This window comes from Meles meles, chromosome 4, assembly GCF_922984935.1.
Source record: "Meles meles chromosome 4, mMelMel3.1 paternal haplotype, whole genome shotgun sequence".
NCBI lineage: Eukaryota > Metazoa > Chordata > Mammalia > Carnivora > Mustelidae > Meles > Meles meles.
In genome coordinates this window covers 41554568-41577190 of record NC_060069.1, presented here as the reverse complement: position 1 = coordinate 41577190, position 22623 = coordinate 41554568, and the positions used below count along the sequence as shown (strand labels likewise).

Sequence of the window (22623 nt, the reverse complement as noted above, 5' to 3'; positions counted from 1 at the left end):
GAGCCAAAAGCAGAGGTTGAACTGACGGAGCCACCCGGGTGTCCCTAATCAGCACTTTCAACAATTATCCAAGGTCTCCCAGCAGAGGCAGAACTGAATATGGAGCTCCTCTTTGTAATTTACTAATTCTCCTATAAAATGCACAGATAAGAAAGAAGAAGCTTCCAAAAGCCCAAGGTACCACTTCTTATTTGCCATGACAAACATTTGACAGGCTCCAGCTCCACTAAATGGCAGAGAACAGAAATTTTTCTGGCCAAGGGCAAGGATGGGAAAGCCCTGGGACAGGGGTCAGGAGGGCAGAATTCTAGGCCAGCCACTGCCATGGATTCCTGTGAGCAGCTCTCATCCCCAGTGACCCTGATTCCTAAGCAGAGCACAACACATAGTTGCCGAGACTGCTTCCCAGGGCCCTTTCAGCTCTCACATGCTGTGATCTGAGTCTACAAAGGCCTCTCCTCTCCCTTCTTTGAAGATATAGGCCATGGCCTCGACATGTGTCTCTCTACCACCAATGTGACCAGCACTATCTGGAAATACTCAGAAACCCATGTTTCTCAACCTGTTAAAATTATCATCGTTCCCTGCCCCAAATGAGCTTTTAAATGCTTTTTTTTTTCTTTAATTGCCCCACCCAATGAAATTTTTTAAAAAGATTTTTATTTATTTATTTTAGAGAGAGAAAGCATGTGAGCAGGGAGAGGGGCAGAAGAAGAAAGAGACAGTCCCAAGCCAACTCCTCACTAAGCACGGGCCCAATGCCCTGGGACTCTATTCCAGGATCCTGAGCTCATGACCTGAGCTGAAACTGAGTCCGATGCTTGACTGAGCCATACAGGCACACCCACCTGGCAAAATGTTAATACATAAATATACTGTACATATTTTTAGGTACAGTACATAAATGTGTGCTTAATACATTAAAAACCAAGGTTTTCACTAGCCCCCCCCAACCAATTTTCATTCCCCTTGGAGGCAACATTAACCCTGCTGAAAAGGTGTGACCTTGACTGAGCGGAGGGCTGCAGCTAGCTGTGGAACACTAGTACAGTTATTTGCCCCAAACTCCAAAAGCCATAAACACATTCACAAGCCAGAGGTTTTGAAGATAATCCATTGCACAAGCCTGAGTGGAATCAGCCAGACTTCCCGCTTCCCTAAGGAAAACAGCAACTTCCCACCCTCCTCCCCAGGCCACAGTGCCTCCTGCTCCAGACCCTGCCCTGTTCTCACCTCTGCCCAGGGCTCCCACTCCGTTCATGTGGGTCCCAGCAGTAACAATGGGAATGATGAGAACAAGGTGAACTCTGGGTGATGTTGTTCCAGGAATCATTAGCATCCACTCCAAGCGTAGAAACAACCAGGCCCCTGGCAGGATGAAGCCCTCATTCCAACACACTTGCATCAGCCCCACTCCCCACTCCCGCCTCAGCAGGTTGTTCCCCTTCACCTTACCTTGGCACACTGGCCAAATAGGTCACGAGTTTCCGCAGGTCTTCTTGTCTTATTCTGTCATGATTGCTGCGAGCAGGGAAGGTCAGGATGGGTCCACCTCGCTTATCACGGCCCCCTGCAGGGAGGAAGCAGAGGGCTGTTCAGAAAACCAGCCAGAACTTGTGTGCTGAATAGCCGTCTGAGTGCTGGAGGAAACAGGCAGAAATACCGTGCCTGGAGAAATGCCGTCACTGGTCAAGTGAAGGGCATGGGGTTTGGATGTGGTTAACATGAGTAACCTTAGTCAAGTCTTTTGACTTCTCTAATATCTCACGGCAAAGTGCAGATGAAAATACTGATGAGCCTTTTACAGGGCGGCCCCGAGGACTGAGGAGCTGGCAAAGGGGAAGCACTTTGAAAAGTAAAGCCCTCTCCAAATGCCAGATGATTACGAAGGTGATGACTGCTCTTTCTGAGAACACAAGCTACTGAATGGGCTGTAGTCTTTGGAAATTTAACCTTCAATTCACTTCTCTTTGCAGACCTCTGTGAGGTAGAACGGCTCAGGATTAACCGACTACCCTGCTGAGAAACCCTTCAAGCATCCATCCAAGACACCACTGCTGGGAGGGTTTTAGATTCATAGAAAGGATATTAAGTGTTCTCTGCACAGCCAAAGATCCACCCCTGCCTGTCTGCCTGCCTGAGGTGCCACCTGTCACTCCTGCTGGAGGAACACAAGAACCTTTATCAGAAACAAGGATGCTCAAGGTCTTAATCACTGCAAATGTATATGTACGCACTATGATTATAAATGTTTTCTAAATGTCACATTTTTAAAAACCAGGAAGGAGTATAGTGAAATGATGATTGTTGTTGCTATTAGAAGGCTGAGATTTTGCATGGTTGCTTTTTCTTTCATTTTTTTTCCCCTAAACTTTCTATTCACTATTACTCTATCCTTTAAAAATTTGTTCTTTAATGGGCATTACTAGGAAGCAGGACCAAGGCTTTCAGGACGGTCACAGGGGACAAAGCTAAGGTCTGTATTTACAGGCCCTGATTATTACACAAAGAAAACCTCTGCATCATGTTCACGGACTCCTGAACACATCTCAAGCAGCTGCCGGATGTCCTCCAGGGTAGAGACCACAAGGGGACATAATACAAGAAGGAGGAGGCATTGGCATGGCCATCACCAATTCTGGAAAAGAAGCTTAAGGCTCAGCCCTCTGAAGAAGGAGCTATTCCAGGAGGAGACAGAGCCTCCCAGGGTCTCCATCCAAGTCCAAGTATAATGTTTCCCTCTGTTGTAGGGTCTAGAAGCCATAAAGACAGAAGGGAGACTTGACAAACAAAATCCAAACCATTCCTGGATTCCTCCTGAGGAGGAAATGAGAAGACTGGAAAGAGAAAAGGATCAAACAAGATCAGGGCCATTGAGAGATCTGACCTGATGAAAAAGAAAAAAATGTTTCAGCAGGTACCACCATCATCCCCAGCCCCACACTGGAGCAGATTCCTGTAGACACACCACAGAGTTGGACCTGAACCCCCCACTCCATACCACAGGACTGGCATTTCCCAAAAGCTGGGAGCATCTCGTATACCCTCAACCTTCCTCTCTAGCCTTGACCCACCCTAAGGATTTTCACTCTTAAATGGTTTTAACTGCAGTTGCTGCCTTTCTTCCTGGCCTTCCATGGATACAGTAGACCCAAGAGAACATAGGGAGCCCAGGCTGATCTGATTGGCAAAGGCTCACTAAGGCGTTTAGAGGACTGCTAGCACTGCACTTCCTGAGCTAGAGCCAGGTCTGCCCTTGGAGGGGGAGTATCATAAATATGGCTGGGGAAAGTTCCAGATGGCAGAGGAAGGGGAAGAAGGGGGAAAAGCCTGGGCAGTGCAGCTCCCCCCCCCCCCCCAGCCTTCAGGAAGCATGGATAAAGACTGGAGACTGGGCAGTAGGATCAGTCAGGGGTTTTTCAGAAAGGAGATGACCTTGTAAGAATGTAAGAATGTAGGAAGTGGAGCAGGAAGAAGCATAGGGAAAGATAGTCATTGTGCTGGAAAGAGTGGGACAATGGGTAGAAAGAGGCCTCAGAGCCCATGCCAGGGGAGGGGTCCTGCTTCCTTCTCTGAAGCATGCTGACAGAACTCAAAGAGGGAGGAGGAAACAGATAAAGTAAAGAGAGGGAGGAACTCAGCCTGCCTGGGGGACACTGTTCTTTAGGTGAAATAGCAGACTAGCCCACCTACCAAGTCAGGATAGGCTTGAGATACTGGGAGAAAGGGGAGCAGACTATACCTGGCCAACATCCTTAGAGAATGAACATCAGGCCTGTACATGAGGTGGGCAAAAAGAGATGAGACAGGGAACTGGGGCATGATGAGAGCTCTGTTGTAAGGTCTAGCCATGGTGTCCAAGTTAGGCTCTAACTTGAGTGGAGGCAGAATAAAGCTAGTGCATGCACAAGTGGGGAGGGCCCACGGAAGGTAGGAGATGTCCTGCTTGATCATGAGTTCCTAAGGAAGAGGGGACAGCAGATCTTTTGCTCATCTGATATCCATCCTTTCCCAATTTAGAGGGAAACATCAGAAAGGGTCAAAGGTAACAGATAAAGGCCACAGACACATAAATCAAAGTTAAGACCTTGCATATGCATGGCCCACATAAGGAGGTAGAAAATTTGGTACAAAGAAGGCTGAACAGCTATGAAGGTGTAGTATTTGATGGATAATTGACATGGGCACTGAAATTACAGAGGGTCATAAGCAGAGGTGAAGAATAAGAACCCTCTGTTGAAGCCTGTGTGTCTTACGGAGGTGGATCTCAGAGGGTATGAGACAAAAGTGGCTACAAAAGTAGCCACGTTTTGAAAAGATGATACAGATGATGGCAGGGTCCTCAAGGGTCATTCCTTCACTCATGACATTCCTGCTGTGGACCTATGTATGAGAGGCTTTGGGGCTAGGAATCACAGGACTGAGATAAAAAGGAAGAAAAAGGAAGGAATGGTGTGATGTTCTAGAAGGCATAGGGGCAGGACAGGACAGGGTTGGGGAAGAGATAAAGGCTAAAGCAGGGGGAGTTAAGTCTTTCTTGATTGAGCCAGAGAAGGAATGGTGCTCAAAATTTTCAGGGGGCTCCAGTTAGGGCAATTGGGAGAGGTGGGGAGTTTGGGGGGTGGGAATAAGAAAAATACATTGATGAAATTATACCAAAGTTTGGTCCATCTAACAATAGTTCTGAGAGATGTTAATGGATGATTTTTTTCAAGGGAATGAGGTTACTCTGTAGTTTGGAGATGGTTTCATGTGTTTAATGGACATGTGCTTTAATGAACATGGCAAATCTCCAACATGGCAAATCTCCATGAGGCAGCCATAATATGCCTTTCCCAAACATCAGATTATAGAACCCCTTTTTCTTTTTTGAGGCTCATTTGGTGGAACTGTTGTTCTATGGAATACACTTTGGGAGACATGGATCTAGGGTCTGAGATCATGCTACAGCAGCTGCCTAGAGAATGCTGTTGGTAGGAGATAAGGAGACAGAGAGGGCCATCAGGTGGTGGCTGAGAGGAGGGCATGACTGCACATAAAGATAAGAGAGGTGAAATGAGCACCGTACAAGTAGCTTGCATAAAAGGCACAAATGGGTGCTGCAAGTGGGAGGCGCAGGTACTTAAACGGAGCCAAAGAGGGCAAAGGGAGGCACACCGGCTGTGAATGCAGAGCAGAATGACGGAGGCTCCCTGAGGCACAGCCACAGAGCCTGTCACACACACGTGCACACGCCCACACACAGAAACTGGGGAGCTGCACTCACTGGATTCTTCCAAATGTGTGTTCCCATGACAGCATGCTTTCCTTTGCCCTGGCCACACTGGGGGGACTAGCAGACGGGGGGGCAACAACCAACAGTTTGCTTCTCTGCTCACTACCTTCCTTCACAGAAAGAAATGCAACTGCAACAATGCATTCCTCACTTCTGGGTTTCTTTGTTTTGTTTTATTCTTATGTTTTTTTTCTTTTAAAAGTTCAGGTTATAAGAGGCTTTATTGGTTTGTTTCTTGTTTCTGTTTTGTTTTTTTTGTTTTGTTTTGTTTTCCAGATGCAGCCAGCCATTTCCCTCACATCCTCAGCATCCTTCCCGGGCATGGAAAGGCAATGTTCCCTTAGCCCAAAAGCTCCTGGCGCTGTGCACAGATGAATAAGATGTACCCTGGGCTGCTCAGCCCACATTAGTACAAGGGAGTGAACTGCATGCCCCAGCCCCCTTGCTCCTGCTCTGGGAAACTTCTACCTGCTTCATGCTGGACCATCTTCCTGGCACATTAATTCTGTGTGGTCCCTTAGGACAACTCTTTATAGTTGGGAAGGTCTTTTCTAGGGCTGGCTGGGCCCGGCCTCAGGGCTCCAGCTGAACCATCAAACAAGGGTTCCCATGTCAAAGTGTACTGCATGTGCAATCATAGGTCCTGGACTGATGCAGAATAGGATGGTGTTTGGAGGCTCAGCATTAAAGCCAGAAAGGCTTCTTAGAGGAGGCAAAGTAGGAACTGACTTGGGAAGAAGAGAGGCTCAAGCTGGAAAAAAATGTGAGTAAATCAGGGCCAGTAGAGGAAGTTCAGGCACAGGAGACATGGGAGGATTAGCGGGATACCAAGCGGACAGGAGGGACATCAAGTTAAATGAGACTAAGAGCCATAAAGAAAAAGAAGAAAAGATTGGATTGGCCTCTGCTTGGGAGTAGAGAACACACAATAGAGGGCTGTGGACCACATCCTAGAGCCAGGCTATGAGCAGCAGCAAAAGTCGGGGCCTAGGGCTGCCCAGTGGCCCTCAGGACTTCCACACAGGGTCCTCCCACATGTCCAGCAAGCACTCTGATCCAAGCATGCGAGGGCTTCAGAGGTTGTCTTACCCATACCTCTACTCATACCAAAATCACTGCCATGTGGTCCTGCCAAGGGGCTGTTCAAGCGTGGGCTTCAGCATCTTCCGGGACAGGGGTTCACTACCCGATAAGATACATAAGCACCTAGCACTAATGTGGAAAGGCAGTCTCTCAGCCAATGTCACCTTACAGCAACAGCAACACTAGTATCACTACTAATAATAACAAGGAGTACATTCTGTACCTCACATACTCCCATTACATACTCTGCCCTCACCTCCCACCTCCACACTCCCAATCATCATCAGTCTCTCATCTTCCCTCTCAATAGGGAGGAGACACCCGCTGTTTGGTTTCTCCTCCCCAAACCACCTCCTCTCTCTCCCTTCTCTCCATTTTGTCTGTTGCCCATCAGCCAGGCCAGCAGCAGCTCTGGAGTGAAGCCATACACTGCGAGACGGTACTCGTTTCTTCCCTGTGATCCTACCACCACTCCTTGTGGACCATCAGGATCACCCAGAGCCAAATGCTCAATCCAAAAGGCACGGGCACTTGGGTATATTTCTTTAAATGTGATCCTTGTGGGCATTGCCCTTATCCCGGCCCCTGCGGGAGAGTCTATAATGGAGGTCTACGGTGGAGCTCAGGAACTAACATCCACAGTGATGGCCGGTGCTCCTGTAGCTTGCCTTCAGTTACATCATAGGCCACCAAACTCTTCTTAAAGGTCCGTATAGTAAACACTTTAAACTTATGGCCATCTGGGCTCTGAGGAAATCACTCAATGCTGCTGTTGTAGTTAGCAAGCAGCCATTGACACTGCCTGTAGCAGGCTGAACAGTGGCCCCCCAAAATATCAGGTCCTAGTTCCTGGAACCCATAAATGTTAGCTTATTTGGAAAAGAGAGTCTATAGCTGTGACTATTCAAGGATCCTGAGATGGGAAGATTACCCTGGGTTATATGAGAAGGCCCTAAATGCAGTTACAGGTATCCTCGTTAGAGGGAGATCTGATGCAGACAGAAGAGGGAAAGGCAATGGCACCACAGAGGCAGAGATGGGAGTGACGTGGCCACAAACCAAGGAATGCCAGCAGCCACCAGAAGCTGGAGGAGGTAAGAGGCGAGTTCTCTCCTAAGAGCTCTGGAGACAGCACAGACCTGCTGATACCTTGGTTTCAGACCAGTAAACTGCTTTCAGATTTCTGGCCTCCAGAACCATGAGAGAATACATTTCTATTGCTGAACACTACCAAATTTGTGGTAACTTGTTACACAGCAGTAAGACACAGCAATAGGACACAAATACTACCTAAACAAATGCACATGGCTGTGTTCCAATCAAATTTTACTTACAAATTTGTAAGCCTGTGGCTGGCTCACAGGCTATAGTTTGCTGACCCCTGAATCAGACATTAAAAGATACAGGTGCACAAGATGGGTTGGAGAGAAAAGTCGGAAATAAATATTTGGAAGCCATTATTCAGAAAAATAAATAGATACAAACACTTAATTGAGTTCCCTTTGCAAGGAAGGAGAGATAAAGGGGAGCCAGAAAAAAATTATCCTCTCCTATCTGATCCACTCAGAGATGAACCCAAATAAAACCTCTGGGAGTATGTGAGGTAAACAGACTCCTCCAACTAGAGCATTTTCCATAGGGACCTCAGTGGCCCATGAGGGACCTGACTGGCCTGGGAGAGGTTGGGAGGTCAGGTGTATGTGTGGGGGTGCAGGTGAGAGGCTCCCACCCATGGTTGTGAGTGTCCCCCAGAGCACCCAGCTGGGGTCAGTGCTCCCTCTCCTGTTTCAGTCTGCCTCCGGAGCAAGGATGCAGCCAGCCACGCCGAGTGCCACACACCCCCCAACTTCTCTCACACACCACGAAGCAACTATCTAGATGCATGTGCACACACACATTCTTCCAGGTCCCTTACAGAGCAAAGTTCCACAGACACTCACCAGACACGAAGGCCACTTTTTCCTTTAGGATGGGAAGGACATCAGAAGCTTTCAAACCATCATTCCGAAAAGACCCTGTGGGATGACAAAACAGAAGGAATTGAGATGAAAGAGGTCAGATGGCTGAATCCCTGGGTACCTCCCTCAGCACCCCAACCCCATCACACGCCACAAAGTTGTGCCTTGTTCAGGTGCTACAGCCCAGCCCAGTGGAACCAATGGAATGGGAGAAGGTCCACAACACAGAGGACACTTCCACATGACGCCAGGCCACGCAGGTGTCCCTTCCAGGGAGAGGACAGTCTAGGTCGCCCCCACCACACATACAAAGTTCCGTGCCTTGCAGGCAACAGCCACAGCCCTGCTGCTGTGGGCAACTTGACGACGGGGCTTTTTAAAAGCCACTTTGTACCTCTTTGCCTAGCATGGTGTCTGGTACACTCAGTAAACACCAATGGAACAGGTTAATTAATATCAGGATGGACCACAATACCCTAAGTAACTGTTTTTGCCTTTCCTCTACCTGGCACAGGGACTCTTAAGTTTTCATTGTACAAACTGTAAAAGTAAACCACCATATCCCTAAGTGGGAAGCAAAATTGAATGCAATAACCCTTCTTCCTCCTCCCCCTCAATGGCACCCTCAGCAGTCCACAACAGACAGGAGGTGGGGAGACACCAGTCTCCTGGAAAGGAAATGCACTCCCTTCTTCAGCAACTCATTCTCTGCCTAAATCTCCCTTCTCAGCTGCAGAGTCCCTTCTGGGGTTCAGCTGACTTCCTATTAAAGGGTTGGAGGCAGAGGCCTGGGGCTCACATAGAATGGAAAATAATGATGTGCCTGGAGAAACAATAGCCTCAAAGGACAACCCAGCCCGGTATGAGTACAAGGCACGTGGGAAATGAAGCCCCCGCGTGCACACACAGACACACGCACACACAAAACCGCGGCCAGCCCACTGCAGCCTTACATTTAGCCCAAGCACCCCACAAAGACTCTCAGGGAGAGCCAGCCCACTCCCTGTGAGCCGTAACTGGGATCGCTGCTGTGGATCACCACCAGGGACATCACACACAGGGACATCGGAAGAGAGAGGTTCTGTGTCAGCTCAGTGTAACAGATGAGGACCATCGGCAACCGTTCGGGTGCCTTTCTCGGCATGGCTTACTCCCTTGTGGTCCCAATCAGATAGTCTGCAGAGAAACAAACTGGGAAGATGGTCCCCACTCAGGGCTCTCTCAACTTCTAAACCCTGACTGCTTCGAGACTCGCCTGGGAATTCTGGCAACAGCCCAGGGTTACGATCACTGGCCTAGGGAAAGGAAATGAGCCAGCTGTACACTCAACCAAAGAAGAGGAGAGATGTGTCTCCAGAATGCCAGTCTGCCGTGGTCACGGTTATGCCTTAACCCCAGACAAATTCCCAAAGTGTCTCTGACCATTTCACCTATTTCTTCTTCATTTTTTTGGCCACATGAAGTCAGTGAGCCTTTTCATTCATCAGTCGCTCCCCTTTGCTGGCCCACAGGACCTAATGCTGGAATAACCCAGTACAAGGCTCACTTTGAGAAGAACGTGGGCCAAAGAAGAAGAAAAACATAACACAACAACAACAACAAATATCTAACGATAAGCATTGTTTGTACAGATCTTTACACTCTGACCTTATGTCCCAACACAGAAACTATTAAATCTCACTACTAGAAACCATTTAGAGTCCATATAAATTATTATAGAATTTATAAATAGACACATAGGTTGTTTTGTTTTTCCCAATTCATGCAGTAAGATGTTTCAGCTTCCTCGGCAGGGGAGAGTCCAATCCAGCTCTACCGATGAGACAAGGATCACCTTTAGCTGGTGCATGAGATGTTTGTATAAAAGGACGCCTCTGCGTTAAAACAGCCTGTTTTCATATGTGAGATACATCTTTGTATACATCAGTTTTAAAACAGTCTCCTCTCTATCACTATATCACCTTCATTTCTATTGCAAAAAATTTTAATAAGAAAAGTTAAACTTTGGTCCTGTCTGCTTTCAGATTTTTTAGGAGTTCAAAAAGAGGAAGGCCCAAATGAATGAGATTTGACAAGAATGACATAACCCTCTTTTTTTCAAAACACCTGTCCTATTTTTTCCACTGTTCTTCCTCTCCCCCACCTCCCTTAAAGTATACAAGATGGCTCTAATTCCACGAAGTCCCCAGACATTAAGGAAGACCTTGGAATTCATTATAATGGAAGCATAAGATTTCCTATCCTACCCCCTCATGGCTCCTACCTGTGGAGGGAGAGCTAGAGGGAGCACTGAATTCTATCCCTCACACCCCACCCATCATGCCCTCCCTCTTCCTTCTCCCCTCCAGACTCTAGGGTCTGAGAGAAAGGCAGTGACTTGTCCCCGCAGCTTGCAACCATTGGCCATTGGCCCGAGTAAATTTCAGTATCTTGGGTTGGGCTGGTCTAAGATTCCCAAGGCTTCCTCTTCCCAGGCCAGAGTCTTCCCCCATTCAGTTTAGACCACAGCTGAACTACCTCCCAGGTTGTGAGCCTACCATAAGAAAACCTAAAGTGTCTAGATTTACAAAATCCTTAACTAGGGGATAATCAGTTCCAACAATAACAAGATTTTTCACATTATAAACGGATTTGCTCCAGGGTTTCTTTAAATAAAAGTTGCCTTAATGGTTTGAATTAGTTTTTCATTTGCCAAAAATTGAATTACAAACAACTTTTCAACAATATATGCATTATGTAAAGCCAAGTAGAGCTAACCTAATTAGCCCAGCAGCTCAGAAGTTTGGCGACCTTGAGTAGAAAACCTATTTGCACTGGCTGAGGGTCCTATGTATCAATTCCCCCCCCCCCCCCGCCCCTGGCCCCTGTGAAGCCAGCTGTCGGGATATATAATAAAGGAGAAGTCCATTGAACATTAACTTAAACAGGACCAATGAAATAGCAACATGTTTTCACTATCAGGTACATGTCTGGGCAGCCTCATAGAAAATGTTCAATAAATATTTGATGAAAGGATAAAGAAATGAATGAAATGGTAACCCTTTCTCAAGTGACATGCACAAGGTCAATGGCCTCATCTGTCACACCAAGGGCTGGTGATCCACATAGACGATCCCCAGGGTCCCACTGAGCTCTGATAGTTTGAGGCTTTTTAAACCTTTTCTTCATATTTATTGGCCTTTAATATCCTCAGATTATCAGATCAATATGCTTTGAAAGAAAGTACTGGAAACAAACTCCCAGTAAGGTTCAGTGTGCTTTGGGAAGATAAACAACTCTTCCCTGGCCTCACAGTGCATTTTTTCCCAGGAATCAGTTTCAGGGTCAGGATGCCCAAGACACATCAGCCCATTTTGCGGACAGCCCAAGTTACCAAAACGGAAGGCTAGTGATGGAAGAACTTCTGTGAGGCACCCATACCTCAGAGGCGGCAGGCAGACCTGACCTGCACTTGCTATCTCTGAACAAAGTATATTAGATAATAGCAACATTACCCACAAACTCTAGACCCACTGTAGATCAGCTTCCCCCCTTAAAAGAAAAGCCTGTTGAAACAGCAGGCCCCTTGCTAGATCTAAAGAAAGACGGAGAAGAAATAAAAGCCCCTGTGCTCTTTGGCGTTACTGTGCAGGGTGGGGGTTGGGGGGGGGGCCAGAGGGCACCCTCAGGGACCTGACCTAACGTGAGTTTCCTGCTTTCTCTTAAGGACAAAGGCATGCTTCGCTGGCATTCAACACTAATCCCACCCCATTTGTGTCCTGCTGTCGTCAGAATTACAAGCCTGCTGTTCGGTTAATTAGCAAAGTTGAAATTCTCCGCATCTATTAGGGAAGTAAAAATTACCACAGCCACCTCCCCAGGATCGCCAGCGCAGGACTTCTCTGAGCCCCACTTCTGCCACGTCCTCTCTCCAAATGTGTTGTGCTTACATTGCTGCTGCCTGTTCCCTTGACCTCTTCCTAGTCAGCCTTCCCCACGCGGCAAAGTGCACCTCTCCCTCACCCCGGCTCCCAGCCTTTGCAGGACCCCACGTGGCAACAGCAGGACTGGCCCTGGTGTCAGAGGTCCTCCATCCGTTGTTTCATGGTTCAGGGATGGCGGGGAGGATCCTAGGGCAGCTTCGTGCCTTGTGCCCCATTCTAGGCTCCTCTAGAAAGCAGCGCTGATTTCTACAAGTAAAGACACCAGCATCTAAGTTTTGAGCAATTGGAGGTGCAAGCCACCAGGGTGCCCATGGATTGTTCTTTATTTCTTTTCGGTTCTCAGCCATACCCCCTTAATGTGCACTTACTGAGAAGTGACTGTGGAAGTATTTTAATATTATCTCATTGCCTCGATTGGGCCTGACCCTGTGTCACCTGTGCTCGGGTAGGTCTCCAACTCATTTTCCCCTTCTATGCCAGTGTGTCCAGCATGGAAGCCTTGATCAGAGTGGCCCTGACTCACTGAGTTGCTACACAGGAGACATCTGGTTTCAGCTGAGAGTTCTAAGAGCTCATGAGACTGAGCCTTAGTTTGGGTATAATTGGGACTGTTTCCTATTCCCACAGTCATTTTTCCATCAGTTTTTCATTGAGCACCTATTATGTGCTAGGCCTTACGTTAGGCATGGTGGTTCTTAGACAAATAAGCAAGGGACCCCACTCTCCAGGGGGCTTGCAGGCAGAGATGGACAGGTATGCAGATAGGATGGCGAGCTATTATCAGAGACAGGACGTCACCTGTACAGAATGCAAGAGAACTCGAAAGGTGCATCCTTAAGCCTTCCTACTCAAAGTAACAAGCCTCCCCACCAACTAGAATCTTGCTAGAGATGCATAATCTAGGCCCTACCCCAGACTGCAGAATCAGAACCTGCATTTTAACAAGAAACCCCAGTGATTCATATGCATGGTGCATTTGTGGAAGATCTATACACCAACATCTGTCTTCTATTCCAGAGCTGCCTCAGAGGCAGAGATGGATACAAGCACGCTTTAGCCTAGTCTAAACAGAACCTCTCAAATCTGATCTAGAGCTGCTTGTCACCCCTCCCACCTCCACCATGGGAAGACCCCCTCATCATGGCCCAACGATCCCAAAGACTCAGTCACTTCCCTGGAACCCATCATCCAGATTCAGCTCTGGAGCAAAAAGGCTATGGGAGAGATAGAGGAGTTTCCCCTCCAGGGCACTGAGACTGGACCATGTCTTGTTTTTTGGCGGTCAGAGTGGTTATGAATAATACCTGACCAAGCTGCTCAGGATTTTGGTAGCTTAACCCAGTCCCTCACGTAGCAGATATTTTAGTTTCACAACAAATCTCCTCACTACCCCAACCCTCAGAGCCCTGCCTTCTCTAACAGCTCTCAGTATCATACATACATTTACAGACCGAGACGCCATCTCTGCCATGGCCCTGGAAGACAAGGAGCCAGTCAGGTTTTTGCCCCTTCATCACACCTGCACTCCCACCCACGGGTACAAAGCCCTGAACACGGGGCAATACTGGATGAGAAAGAGGGGAAGGAGAGGTGTCCCCGCCCTAGAGAGCTCCATACCTAATGAGAACACAGTGCTCGTCTCAGGCAATCATCTTCCTGGGAGGGGAGACCCAATTTCTGCCCTCTGAGAGTTTTCAGCCCAGTAAAATATACCTAGTGCCCATTTCCCCTGACACCTGGAAGCTACCAGACTCTGTAGGAAAAACAACTTCCAGTTCTGAGGTTCTGATGAAGACCCTCCTGCCCTCCCCCAGCCTGGCTGTCCTATATCCCCTATATCCTGATTATTAGTGCCACTACCCACTAACTTACCCAAACAGAAACATGGGAGGCCTCCTAAACTCCTCCCACTCCTATACCCCCAAATACCAATTCAGTTGCTTGGTTCTGCTGATTCTACCTCTTTTATCCCTCTCAAATCCATCATTTCTTCTGTGCAGTTTCCCTGACCTTCCCGTCCAGTTGAGCCATCCCTAACTACATCTTGTACTCTCTCTCTCCTGAAAGTCATGTCTATGTTTTCATTCTACTCACCATTAACAGATTCCGACACCCTGGGATAGGGACCATGTCTTACTCTTTGCCCCACCCCAGCACTTAGCACAGTGTCTATCATGCAAAGGAGACTCCAGAAATACTGGACTGACACTGAGTATGCACAGTACTAAGAAGACAGAGAGTAAAAGTGGTGAGTAGGAAGCAAGGAGGTGGTGTTTGAACCAGGGTTCGAGTAAGGATAGGACCACAGAATGGTGTCCCGGTGGCAAGCAGCATATGCCAAGGCAGAGAAGATGGGGTGAGCAGAGCATGTGCCAGAGATGGAGAGAGTGTGCAGGCTAAACAGTAAAGAAGGGTTAGGGAGTGATGGAAAGGAGGGCATGGAGATGGTAGTTGGGCTCTCTGATCGCAATCTGAACCTGGATATCTCAACAGGGCAGGTTCCTGGGAAGGCAACAGCAAAGTTGTGGCTGCAAGTGCCTTCAGAAGCTCAGAGAGCTGGGACTGCATCACCGCACAGGCCAGAGTTGGGTGGCACCTGGCTGGTCCAAAAGGAAGGCTGTGGGTCCAGAAAAGAGCTGGAACCAGCAGGCTCTGACTGTAAACTTCATGTCACATTCTACTGTGTAAGGAGCTGTGGGAGGATGGGACATGTGACCCTTGCTAAAGTGGGTGCTAGAATGTGAGGGCTGGGGGCACTGAAACTGTCTCTTTTTATCTTCTCCTGAAGTCCAAGAGAAGCAGGAACCATGCTTGTTTGTGAGGTACCTGCCAGGCCAGTAGGAAGCTGGGAGTTTGAGTAAGACCCCATGAAGATTCAACATGGAACTCAATCATAGAGGAAAGAGACTTAAGGACATGGTCCCTTCCGTGGAGGGACTAGATGGGCAATGCCCCGGGGAGAAGACACTGTCAGTACACCTGGGGTTGGGAAGGAAGTCATTGGTAGGCAGAGGCGATGATCTCCATTCCCCTCACTGTCCCTTCTCTCCTTCCCGTCTTTCCTGTACTAACACACACACACACACACACACACACACACACAGGGCAGATGGAGGTGAATGTCTCCTCTCCTCTTTACAGATGCTAATGAGCTATTGAGGAAATTAAGGAAACTGGCTGTTGGAAAACTCCTCCAGAGACTATAAATAAGTCCCTTGGAACTCTAGTGAAAGCAACTGCCACTGAGGCAGGAAGTGCGCACTGACAGGTAGGAATCAATCTGGCAGAGAAGGAGACTGGGCAGCTTTGTGTCAGCAACAGAACGCACAGCATGGTGTAGAGATCCACCTGCCTCTCCCCTACCTGCAGATCCATCCGTGCCTCTTCCTACCCTGGTCCTTCGCCCTGACTGTTTCTACCCCCATCTTCATCTTTCTCTCTCTCAGGCTTCCACATAAACTCTAATCGTGGCCAATTTCAATATTAATTTTCTAAAGTCAATATTAGATATAAAGGCCTGGCTAATGGGCTACTTTTGAAGAGCAGAAATTTGTAACACCGTTGCTAAATTAGCTGCGTTAAAGATCACTAATAATTAGCACTTTACACAAGTGGGTAACACCTCTCTAAGCCCAGCTAATGAGCAAACCATTTCTGTTTATTCTTCACAAGATTTAATATTAGCTGAGTTGAGACCTCAGCTGCCACACACACAGGCTCACTCATTCCCCCTCCCTCACTCCCCCTTCCCTGGAAAGCTTGACAACATTCAGTGTTCTCTGGATACAAGAAAATGGCCACTTCAGAAGAGATTATGTCTGACCATCACTTTTTCAAAACTGAGTCTTTGCTAACTGACTAGGTTGTTTAAAGTGCTCGTACCTCATGGATAGTAGTGATGGTGGTAGATTTATTGTCTTTTTGCTACACTGAGTATTACTTTTAAATGGGTCCTCAAAGTAACACAGAACATTAGCCAGTGATGAATTAGGCAGTGATGAATACGAATCAACTGTTAAACATTCACAGTATATTTGCTTATATATTCAGAGAGAGTTACAGAGATATTCAGAGGTGGAGGCAGAAAGTGTGTACTGTGGTTCAGACATATAGAAGGCTTAGTCCTTGGGACCCTCACTCTCAGTCCCTTTCCCTCTTCCCCAGTGTGTGTATTTGAATTTTAATTAATTTTAATTTAATCAGGACATGACTTCAGGTTAGAGATGAAATTGTTGATCTGAAAATCCAGCTTTGGCCTCTGTCACTGTGGAACAGCAGGTATGCAAACACAAAATGGTGCTGTACCTTCCCACTAACCCCCCACTCTGCCCTGCTCCCCAGAGCTGACTGCAGAACTCAGAGCAGGAGACCCTCATAGGCAGCTCCTAAAACAGTTCCTCTCATCTCAGCGCAGAGCTTCTCTCCACTCCTACCTCCAGACTTTCTGACTCCAGGGCTGTGCCATTCTTGCCCTAGTCTTACTACCCATCAGTGGAAGCAATGCCACAGGGACAGAGTGGGCACAGACTGGACACAGGTCCATCACAGACACGAAAGACCTAGGGCCAGAGTAATGACCAGGATTGTAGAATTGCAAGAGTAGCCTGACAGGTGAGAAAACTACACCCCGAGGTCATATTATTGAATAAAGTTCAGCAGACTAAAGCATGTCCTCCCACTTCAAGGACATGTATGCTGCTGTCCTTGGTACTGAGCTAGTTGCACAGTCGCTACTCAGAGCGACTGCTGTCCAGCCAGTCCTAGGATATACGAATCAAATGGCTAAAAGGCAGAGATGAAAGAGACATTAAGATATATCAGAGAAATAAACAAATACAAAGACACATAGAAACTGTGTGTTGAAGGCACACAGAAACGGAGAGATTACTGGAGAGAATTAAAAGACTCTTTTGATACTCTTTTTAAATATTGCAGTAGCCAAGAAAGGTCTGAGTACATCATACACATGCACACACACACACATTCCCCTCCCATGGAAATGAGACAGCATAAACTCCTTATGGATCCTAATACTATGTTTTTCTGGTTAGTCATATATGTGGTAGATGGACTGGCCATGGAAAAATTCCTAGAGTTTTAAGCGATTTTTAAATCTTTCCTTAGGTTATTACCTTGGGTATCTAAACACTATGCAATTCAGTCTGACAAATATTTACTGAGCACATATATGTTTCAGGCAGAGTTCCAATCACTATGGGTAAAATGATACAAAATGTAGAGATCCTGAGTCTGTGGGACTTTTAGTCTAGGGGGTGAATCAAGCAAATCAACATGTAATTTTAATATCATATAAGAAATACAAAGATAGAGGTACATGCAAGAGACAAATATTCAGAAAATACCAAAGGGATGATAAAACTCAAACTCTAAGACATTGTTTAAAAACTGAAAAAGCAGTATCTAGAAGAGAGACAAAGGGTTATGGGATCCTCAGCAAGGTTCTAGACCAGACAGGACAGTGGTGAGAATCAAGATCTCTCTGGTGGGTTTAGGGGAACACGGAGAAGGGTTGCTAAAGCATATGTTTTCTCTTTTCCCCATGACCTAGACCCTCTCCAGAGTAACAGAAAGATGAGTTAATGTTTGCCAGAGATAAGCAACCAAGCATACCCTGTGAACCCAGCATAACCAGGAGCCAGCATAAGCTAGGAAAGGACCAATTTCAAGACAGTCTGGCTCATGATGCCTGCTACTTCTTCAGAAAGAAGTGTAACAATATCAAGTGCTAAATAGGACACCAGAGTAATCCAAATATCTCACAAAGCTAGAATTTTTCTCCAGAATTATAGAAAACAACAAGAAGGGAGGGACACTGCCTGCAAAGAGTTGCCTGGGTAACTCTCAACTCGGCTTACCAGAAGACATACTAAGCCACATATTCCAGAAGCACCTAGTAAACCAAACCAACCTTCCTAATCCTGCCTCAAAAATGTGTGTGGTTGGGGAGGGCCATAAACCTCATGAACCTGCATGCCAATTATTGCCTATATGTCCATGACTACTCAGTTTTCCAAGAAAAGAATCTGTGCAATTCTAATTTTCTCCATATTTTCAAAATGGATCTATGGTTCCCTAAATAGCTGAGAACATTTGTCTAAAGCAAGGTCAAAAAGAGATCTTACAATCTCTCTTGAGCTCTAACCACTGCATCCTATCATCTACCATCTGCCCTACTCGTGGTTCACTCGTGGTTCACTTTCTAACACTCATGGACTAGATGGAAAACTGTGCTTGGGCTGGCAGAAAAATTAACTGAAAAGGAATGACTTAGATGCCTCAGCTTGAATAGAAGGAAACTGAGGCAGACGGTAGGAAATGAAGTCTAGGTACAGGACCCCATTCTCTAGGGATAAGGTCAGTCAGAGCGGGTGCTCTCACTGTGGTTATTGCGAGCCAGAAGTGAGGTTCAGTATGAAAGGAGTTTTACAGATCCCTTTAGGAATTCTTTCCCTTTAGGAAAGAAGGCTTTCCTAGAAGCCTTCCTATTAGAAGATTCCCTGGCCTCTAACCCCCGCTAGTAGAGGGAGAACAACTTGACCCAAGTCCCTTCCTAGATCCAGGAGGGGTTCTGGTAAAAGTTAGAGCCAGCAGAAGGGGTCTACAAAGTTGCTTAACAAGATCTCTTGGAGGTTGGTGGGGAAAAGAAGGGGGTTCTCAAGGGTTCTGAGGTAGGCAGCCCCAGCAGAGCATGCCTGGCCACTATCTGCTCAACAAGCTGGTTTTTTGCATGAGATGAGGAGCTCCCCCAGGGCAGGCACAACCTGAGAGGCAGCTCACAGCCCTGAGTAAAGCCCAGGCTCTGCATTCAGAGAGAACCAAGTCTCACTCCCAATTCCAGGATGTATTAGCTGTGTGTCCTTGGGCAACTTACTTAACCTCCCTTGGTCTCTGTTTCCTCACCAGAGATTTAAAAACAACAACAACAACAACAACAACAACAAAAAATACTTCACAGGCTGTGGTGATAAATAAGAGACAAAATCTATATGAAGGAACCATACACATAACTGATGGCTAAGTAAATATAACACCCCTTAACTTCTTCCCTGTTCATCTTGGAAGCCTTAACATGCGGCTTAGTACAACAGATGTGTATAATTAAGTGTTGATTATGTCAAACAAATGGTGAGTGTACAAGTTGAATAAAGAAAACTCAGTAATAAAGTAAACAGCAGTTGAAAATGCCTCCTCACTTTCTCACTGCATACCTATAAGCCATGATGCTCACACTCATTCATGGGGTACTTCCGAATTTTTATTTTTTCTAGCCCTTACCCGTCTGAGTTGTTTGGCAAGGGCTCCAACCTTGGCTCCCCTAGACAGTTTCCTCAGATGTAAGGAAAGTCTCTTATGCTCAAAAGAAGACCAGCTGCTAACAGAGTTCAGCAACTACTTGCCCCTTCCACCCGTGTCCAGAGGGCTATGGTCATTGGCATCCCTCCCACTGTGACTTCTATGTGTTGGAGCCTGTAGCTGCCAGCCTCATTCTTTCTCTCCCAGCACCCCTCCTACTGCCTTTATGAGGCTAGGCTCCAGAAAAATGTACATGGGTCCACATGGCATTTCTCATAAGTACCTGTACCCCAAATGCATGCCAACGATAGGTCACTGTCTAAGATGAAGCAGCCCTAATATCTACCTTTAGGTGAAATATTCATAGCCCCATAAGGAATCCCAGCTGCCTGCAGGGAAAAAGAGTAAGAGACCCAAAGAAAGTCCATGATAGCCAAACTGTAAAAGAAGCCCTTCAACAGATGAATGGATAAAGAGGATGTGGCCTTGGGGCGCCAGGGTGACTCAGTCGGTTGAGCATCTGCTTTCAGCTCAGGTCATGATCCCAGGATCCTGGGATAGAGCCCCATATCAGGGTCCTTGATCAGTGGGGAGCCTGCTTCTCCCTCTACCTCTGCTGCTCCTTCTGCTTCTATTCTCTCACTCAAGCTCTCTCTCTCTCTCAAAAAAAAAAACACAAAACAATGTGGTCCATATATACAATCCATATGGATATCCATATCCATATGGATATACATATTGTATGTCCATATATACAATAGCCATCAGAAAGGATGAACATCCAACTTTTGCATCAACATGGATGGGACTAGAGAAGATTATGCTGAGTGAAATAAGCCAAGCAGAGGTAGTCAATTATCATATGGTTTCACTTATTTGTGGAACATAAGGAATAGCCTGGAGAACATTAGGAGAAGGAAGGGAAAAATGAAGTGAGGGAAACGGAGGGGGAGACGAACCACGAGACTATGGACTCGGAGAAACAAACCGAGGGTTTCAGAAGGGAAGGGCTGGGGGGATGGATTAGCCTGGTGATGGCATTAAGGAGGAGCACTGGGTGCTATAAGCAAACAATGAATCATGGAACACTACATCAAAAACTAATGATGTACTGTATGGTGACTAACATAACATAATAAAGAAAAAGAAAGAAAAGAAAGTCCAGGCACAGTGGGCCTTTTCCTTGGTTGGCCTTGAACTGTCAGGCCATTGTGAATGGGGAGTTCACAGAGGAAGAAAAGCTAGAGGTTGCAGATCTGGGTACCGAGGTATAGGGAGTGGCAAATAAAAACCCAGGTGAGCCAGAACTTCAAATCTACCTGATAAGTAGAATAAATGATCAAAGCTGCTAAAATTCTCTGTTCCAAGTTCTCTGAAACTATTTTCTTCGTCAATTCTCTAACACTTTGAATTTTTCCCAGTAATCAGAGCAAAATACCTCCATGAGACCGGGAAACCTGGTCCTCTTTGCTCTTTTCCAGCTCCCGTTAGAAGGGGAGTCCTTGCCATGACCAGGGAGCCATGAGTTTGCCTTGTCCAGGGATGAAAATGCACATATACTCAGTACACAGATCGCATGCCAGAGACTAGAAGAATGTTAAGGTGGGGTGTAAAGATGCTTTATGACTTTATACTATTGAAAAAAAAACACAAAATCTCAATGTTCAACCACATAGGACTGGTAGAGTAATCCACGGAATATCCACTATATAGAGCCATTAAATATGATACTACACAAGAGTATTAAAGCCATGGGAAATTTCACGGTCTATTGTTAAGTAGGAAAAATAGATTATAAAACAGCATGTACATACTTATCCCAGTTGTAATACACTGGTGTTTGTCTATGCATAAAACTACATATATACATGTACACAGTGGTTATCTCTGGAAAATGGGATTATGGTTAATGTTGTTAATTTTAATGTTTTCTTAATGTTTTTGCTGTCCAATTTTTTTTATTTTTGAAATAATTCAAGAAGAGCAAATTCCCTCCTTTGTATATTAATCTTTCATATATAGGATCTTTGGATAATATTCATGCATTTAAAAAGTTTAATAATTAGGTTGTGGTCATGATACCATGTGCAAACAGCATTTTAAAAGTAAACTTATTTAAAGTTTAGGGTAACCATGTTCTACAGCTTTCAGTCTATGATGTGATTCCATGACAAATAAAAAATGGCTACCATTCATCACAGATAAAGTTGTCTTACAACTAAAAGAATGAAGTCCAAATAAGCTGTAAAAAGAAAATTAATTTTTCATTAAATGTCATTTAAAGATTTGCCAGGCATGCAAATAGAGTTTATCTCAGGAATGCAACACATTAAAGAAGATACAAGTGAAATTAAATTCAAATAAAATCAACATGTTTTTGGATTAAAAAGCTAAATATTATAGCAGGTATCTGTTAAATGAATCTCTAAGTACCTATTATGTGCCAAGGGGATTTTCAACTAGGCATCCATTTGGAGGAATAAATGGATGAAAGTAATTAAACATTTTTTGGGGGGAAAAATGAATAATGGGGTGGCTTGCCCTACTAGATATTAAAATATATTTTTTAAAAAGTTACATTATTAAAAGGTGGAACAGACATAAGAATTAACATACAAATGAATGGAGCCTGATTCATAGACCTAAGTCAGATCTGGCATGTTTAAGAACCTAATATATGATAAGGAAAGAATCTAAATCAATGAGGAAAAGACAAATTATTCAAAAGTGGCACTGGAAAAGTGAACTATTTGGGGAAAATAGTCAAGTTAATTTTTACAACTTCATACCATACACAAAAATAAATTTCAGACAGATTAGAAGCCCAAATCTTAAAAATGACATATAAGAAACACTTTAAGAGGAAATATGGGTGAGTAAATTTAATTGATCCCTGAATGAGAAAAGAATTGTCTGGGCATAAAAGCATTAAAAGAAATCAGAAAGAAAAATACTGATGATTTTATCTATAGAAAATTTAACACTCTACATCAGAGTAAAAACAAAATTTAAGAATATAAATGACAAACTGGGGAACATATTTACAATAAATCTAACAGAGAAAGGATTA

At 45.6% G+C, this 22623-nt stretch overlaps 1 protein-coding gene across 18 annotated transcripts in view; it reads right to left on the bottom strand.

The window, feature by feature from the left end:
- KALRN (kalirin RhoGEF kinase) overlaps positions 1 to 22623 on the bottom strand; it is a 672007-nt gene that overhangs the window by 473408 nt on the left and 175976 nt on the right. For all 18 annotated transcript variants that reach the window (XM_046002937.1, XM_046002938.1, XM_046002933.1 and 15 more), the window contains exons 2-3: positions 8299 to 8373; positions 1456 to 1570 (exon numbers count right to left, since the gene is read on the bottom strand). In XM_046002937.1, the coding sequence (XP_045858893.1) occupies positions 1456 to 1570; positions 8299 to 8373 (190 nt within the window). The remainder of the gene's footprint in view (positions 1 to 1455; positions 1571 to 8298; positions 8374 to 22623) is intronic.